The following is a 5927-nucleotide window of genomic DNA, read 5'->3' as shown; positions in this document are numbered from 1 at the left end:
TCTGTAACTCTCTCTCTCAGTGCATCACTCTCTTTCTCTCTCTCTCTCTCTGTGTAACTCTCTCTCTCTGTCGGTAGCTTTCTCTCTCTCTCTCTGTAACTCTCTCTCTCTCTCAGTGCATAGCTCTCTTTCTCTCTCTCTCTCTCTGTGTAACTCTCTCTCTCTGTCGGTAGCTCTCTCTCTCTCTCTCTCTCTCTCTCTCTCTCTCTCTCTGTCTCTCTGTCGTTCGCCCGCCCGCAGCCCCAGGCGTACTCTCGGGCCCCCCCGCTCTACGCCGGGGCAATCCGCCGCCTCGCGGTGCGGCCGCTCTCCGGGGTAATTAGTTTAATATTCCTTCAAAGGGAGCGGCGTGACCCCGCGCGCGGGCATAGAGGCTGGCGCGGCGCGGCGCGTGCTCCTCCCGCATCGCCGGAGTAATGAAGAGGCTTCCAGCCGACCGTCTCTCCCCGGTCGCGGGATCACTTGTGCTAATTGGATTTTCGTACAGAAGAATGACCATCGGCGAATGGCGAGCGGTCTCGCCCGTCCCCGGTCCCCCGGTCCCCCGGCCCTCGGCCCTCGGCCCCGGCCCCGCCCCTCCCATCCCCGCCGCGCTTCATCTCCGAGGCTGCGGCGAAAGCGACCTCCCCCCCCCAGCTCACTCGACCGAGTGTCTTCACCCCCCCCCCCCTTCTTCTACGGCCGCACACAAAACTCCAGAGCGATATCATTTCGGAGCCCTGAGCGGGACTTGATTTGAAAGTGCGTGCTTTACCTCCCTCCTGCTACCCCCACCCCTCAACCCCCTCCAATAACCGTGAAAAAAATGAAACAAACACTGCCTTTTGCAATTTTACATTGTGTTTGACGTTAACATCTCTACAAAATAAATAACAAACATGTCATGTTATGTTACGTTACGTTTTGTTTTATGTTATGTTATGTTATGTTATGTTATGTTATGTTATGTTTTGTTATGTTATGTTATGTTATGTTATGTTACGTTACGTTATGTTATGTTACGTTACGCTACGTTTTATGTTATGTTATGTTATGTTATGTTATGTTATGTTACGTTGTGTTGTGTTGTGTTATGTTACGTTACGTTACGTTACGTTACGTTACGTTACGTTACGTTACGTTACGTTACGTTACGTTACGTTACGTTATGTTACATTATGCTATGTTATGTTAATGCTCGTTTTTAGAATCCAGTGTAATATCTTGGGAATAATCGCCGTTAAAATGTTTTTATCGCTTCGGCCTCTCGCTCGATTCGGCGCGACGGCTCGGGCGGCCCGGGAGGGTGGCGATAGACGGAAGCGTGGCGGCCGGGGGGGAGGCGGAGTCCGGCGGGGAGAAAGCTTTTTTTTCCTTTGAAGCTCCGCTGAAGGAGGAGGAGGAGGCGGCGGCGGCGGCGGACGGGCGTGGTTCTTCGACGCGCTTTAATCTCGGGACCCTCCTCGCCGCCGGAGCGCCGGGGGGGCGCGAAGACTTTTTATCCTGCTCCCCCGCGGCCCCCGGCCCCCGGGCCCCGGCGCATGGAGCAATCTGCTAAAACCGTCCGCCGCGTTTGAGAATTATTCCGCCGTACGAAGCCGCCTGCGTTCGTTTACTCCCGTGCCTTCAGATCTCGGCGCGCTTGTTTTGACCTGACATTTGGGTGCGCCGCATACAGTGGCATCCAGAATGTTTGAGAGAGAGACATATTTTTACTTCATTTGGCTCTGTGCTCCACTATTTTAGGTTTGTAATCAAAATTAAAATGTGGTTAAAGTGCAGATTCTCAGCTTTTTTTGAAGGACATTCTTTAATACATTTTGGTGTCAGCATGTAGAAACTACAGTCATGTTTCGTACTTTGTTGCATATCTTTTGCATGCAATGACTTCTGTAAGTCTGTGACCCATAGACATCACCAGGTGTTCAGGTGATTTTGGGTTCAGATCGGGTGACTGACTTGGCGAATCAAAAACTTTCCAGTGTTTAGCTTTGAAAATCTAATTTGTTGCTTTTGAAGTGTGTTTACGGATCATCGTCTTGCTGTTGGATGAAGCACAATGAGTTTGGAGGCATTTGCTTGAACTTGAGCAGATAAGATGTTTCTGTAAACGTCAGAATTCATTCTGCTGCTATCAGCAGTTACATATTGTAATCAATTAACACAAACTGAGCTAGTACCTGAGCACCCAGTCATGACCAAACCATAACACCACCACCACCATGTTTCACAGATGAGTGGGGGTGCTTTGGTTCTTGGGCAGTTCCAATTAGCCTTTAGTGCTCTAATATCGCAATGAGATCAAATGCACCTTCAATTTCCACCATTGTCTTTGAGAACTGTACATGGTCGCCTGTCCAAGCAACTGTTACTGGCACAAACGTTAATGACATCAAACAGGGGTAGCTGAAACAGTAGGCGTCCTGGGGACGTTCTAATAACGATGCATCAAAATTCGATTGGCTGATGCTTTGTCAATCATTGTCTGTATCCAGTATGAAATTATAGAGCAGTCTGCTAGCCCTCAAGGCAGTAATCATTGCCATGGAAATTCCTGGCGTCACACCTTCGGAAATCACGCAGTTTCGACCTAACAATGGTGATAACAGGAACCCATTCAAGTTTTCCTATAAAATTTGCTATTTATGAACTGAAAAGTAAATCATTATTTTATTAGTAAACAAATCGTAAAAATGACATTTCTTCATTTTGGTTAGACTAGCTGAGTTGTACCCTCATGGCACCTCTGTGCTGTCCCCCCCCCCGGGCTTGTCTCTGGCGCTCTCTCGGGGGGGGGGGGAGATCGCAGGGTTTGGCGGTCTGTCAGTCCCGCCAATGAGAGGACTCGGGGGCGGCAGCCGGGGGACAGCCTCTAATAGGTGCGATGAAGGGCCGCTGACCTTCATTCTGTAGCGCTCTCTCCGCGGCGGACGGATCGATGAGCCCCCCCCCCCCCCCCCACGCGTCCGGCCCCCGCCTCCAGGCCTCGATCAATACCCATAATCTGCTCCTCTGCCGGGCATGGAAGCACCGGCTTCTCGGTGGCACGGCGGTGTGGGGAAGAGCCGGCCGCCACTGACACTCTGCTCTGCACACACGCACACACACACACACGCACGCACACACACACAGACGCACACACACACAGACGCACACACACGCACGCACACAGGCACATGTGAGCACACATACACACACACTCACACAGGCACATGTGAGCACACACACTCATGTACACACACACAGGCACGCGTGAGCACACACACGCAAGCACACACTCACACGTGAGCACACATACCCACACACTCACACAGGCACTTGTGAGCACACACACTCATGTACACACACACAGGCACTCGTGAGCACACACACGCACGCACACACTCACACGTGAGCACACATACACACACACTCCCACAGGCACGCGTGAGCACACATACACACACTTGATCGCGCACAAACACACACACAGACATATACGCACACACACACACAAGCACGTGAGAGCAAACACACACACACACATGAGCACGCGTGAGCACACACACCCCAGCCCGCCGAAAGAAAGGAAGGAATAAAAAAAAGCTACGTTGTCGTTGCGGAGCCTTTCAGCGCTAATGTTATTCGTTCCAATATCCCTCGCCACCCCTGGCAGCGGCGGCCGAGCAGATCTCATCATCAAAGCGTCAGCCCCCGAAGCAGCTCGTTCAGTCCAAATGAAAAAGTAATATTCAGAAACATTTTAATATTCATAAACGCTAACGTGCGGCGCGGAGGGGGCGCCGGTTTTTTGTTTTCCGTTCCGTTTTTCTTCCCGATCTCTTTCCTCGGACTCAAGGTTGCCAGGGTAGCGACAGCGCCCGAAGAGTCGTTGTTCCTGTTTGCTCAAGTTCTGACTTCGACACAGGCCTTGTCTGCTCGACTCCGCTCCAGAGCAAACCCACACCCAGGCGCAGGGAAGCATCAATCTGCTCCTCGGTTTGGTTTCGAGAGCGCCTGCGGAGGGAGCCGTGGAGCGCGGGGCGGGAACAGCGGGGCGGCTGGGAGGGTGCTGTCACGGCAGGCCTTCGTTCCGATTGGCCGCGGCTTGAGCAGGGTGACCTCGCCGGGAATTGTCCTGGGCCAGGTACATCTCAGACTCAGACGGGGTCAAATGAGGCGAAAGTAAGCTAGCCAACTTCCTCCTTTACTCCGGTTGTTCACTGAAGAGAGAACGTTCTGGAAACCCGGCCCCCATCTTCTCTAGCACCTGCTTTGACCCTAAGCACATCTATTTTTTATTTATTTATTTATTTATTTTTTAAACAAAATCTAGTTACCTTTCTGGCACTCTTTTGATGTTCATGAAAGTAAACATTACGAGCACGGCATATTAAACAGAAAAGTGTTTGTCCGTTTTCCCCCCTTTTTGCTGTGATGAGACTCAGCATTCAGACAAGGGGCCGGCCTTGTGACCACGCCCTTCCTCCGCCTGCATCGCAGGGTGCAATTTACATAGCTCCCCTAAATCCCGCTGCCCCCCAAACATCGGACCTGATTTACGTGCCTGATCTCCCTCTGCGGTCCCAAGTCCGGCACGGGAAGGAGAGGAGGAGGAGGAGGAGGAGACGGGGGGGGGCGGGGGTTCCGGTTTCCACACCCCTGCTGAATGTTTTAGGCTAATCTCATTAGCGCCCTAGCGGACCTCCACCGGCCCTTGCCTCGCTGGCCGACCAGCTGTTCCCGCTGTCCCTTACAGCGTCCGGCGTGTTCGAGTCAGCGGGGTCCGCCTCTCCCCCCCGCTGGCCCCGCCCCTCCTTCGCTGTAAGGGCCGGCCCTCGGCCGCGGCGGGAGGCGGGCCTCTCCCCCGCGTGGCGTATGGTGCCCGACTTTCGCTAGCGCCTGTACGCCCCCCCCCTGTGCTAACGTGCGCTAACTCGCGGCGTTACTCCTTTCCTCTGTCCCTTTCACTTCCCCCCCCTCCCTAGCCCCCCCCCCCCCCCCCCGCGCTGTCAGACCCCCCTGGGTCACTCGCTCCAGTTTCACAGGCTCTCCTGCACAGGTAGACCCCTCTTAACCAGGCGGGTGACAGCTGAAGGGGGGATGACTTTTTCTGTTTTTGTTTCGATTGGCTGAACCAGGGGAAGCAGAGTACGAGGGTTGGGAGGGATTTGTTTGTTCCAAGAACACGAAATCAATCGATGCTCCTTTTTTTTTGCGGTCAGGACTTATGTAATTATTAGTACAGTCTACAGTCTACATATTTTACCCACGTGATTTTTATCCTGCAAATATTTTGATCGAGGCTTCTCATCAGGGCTTGTAGATAAATTAAAAATAACAATCAGTAATTATTATTGATAATTAAGTATGAACGCACAATAAAACACTTGGGAGATTTGTCTTGGTCCTAGCTGGCTTTACCGCATAGCTCTTTACTAATTCGTATTCCGCTCGTCTGAAATTTAAATGTCTTTGCCGCATTCAGCGAGGCCGTCAGCGAGAGGTCATAGTCTTATCTGCGTTTCTTCAAACTCGAACCCGATACAAAGGCGCGCTTAGCATTCCGCTCGACGTGCTCGACAGCTGTCTGTTTTCCCGACGCCCGGGAGGCGGGGTTAACTCTGTCGCCCTTTGTTAGCTTTCCAGGGATTCTTTTTCTTCCCTCTTTTCTTGCCTTTCCGGTTGAACTGGGCATGTGTCAGGTAGAGTTACACGGACCCCGCGTCTTTATTTTCACTCTATCAGGGGGAGTAATGGACAGGAAGTGCCTCCTGTAGCTAACCGCCCTCCGCCACGACACACTCGCGTACTCACACACACACACACACACGCACACACACACGGACACACACTGAGAAGGCGCAGGCACACACATGCACGCATGTACGCGCACACACACACTGAGAACACACGCACAAAGACATACACACAGACACAGACACACACACTGAGAACACACACTCATG

General features: G+C 52.4%; 1 protein-coding gene across 1 annotated transcript in view; it reads left to right on the top strand.

Annotated features, from left to right (window-relative positions):
• The window catches only part of ralgapa2 (Ral GTPase activating protein catalytic subunit alpha 2), a 113525-nt gene extending 108668 nt beyond the window's left edge, over positions 1–4857 (top strand). The window contains exon 38 of the mRNA XM_035384366.1: positions 4718–4857. Within this exon, the coding sequence (XP_035240257.1) occupies positions 4718–4857 (140 nt within the window). The remainder of the gene's footprint in view (positions 1–4717) is intronic.
• Positions 4858–5927: the final 1070 nt, after the last annotated feature.

This window comes from Anguilla anguilla, chromosome 1 (assembly GCF_013347855.1).
Source record: "Anguilla anguilla isolate fAngAng1 chromosome 1, fAngAng1.pri, whole genome shotgun sequence".
Classification (NCBI taxonomy): Eukaryota; Metazoa; Chordata; class Actinopteri; order Anguilliformes; family Anguillidae; genus Anguilla; species Anguilla anguilla.
The sequence above is the reverse complement of the archived record's forward strand: the minus strand, read 5'-3'. Positions and strand labels throughout refer to the sequence as shown.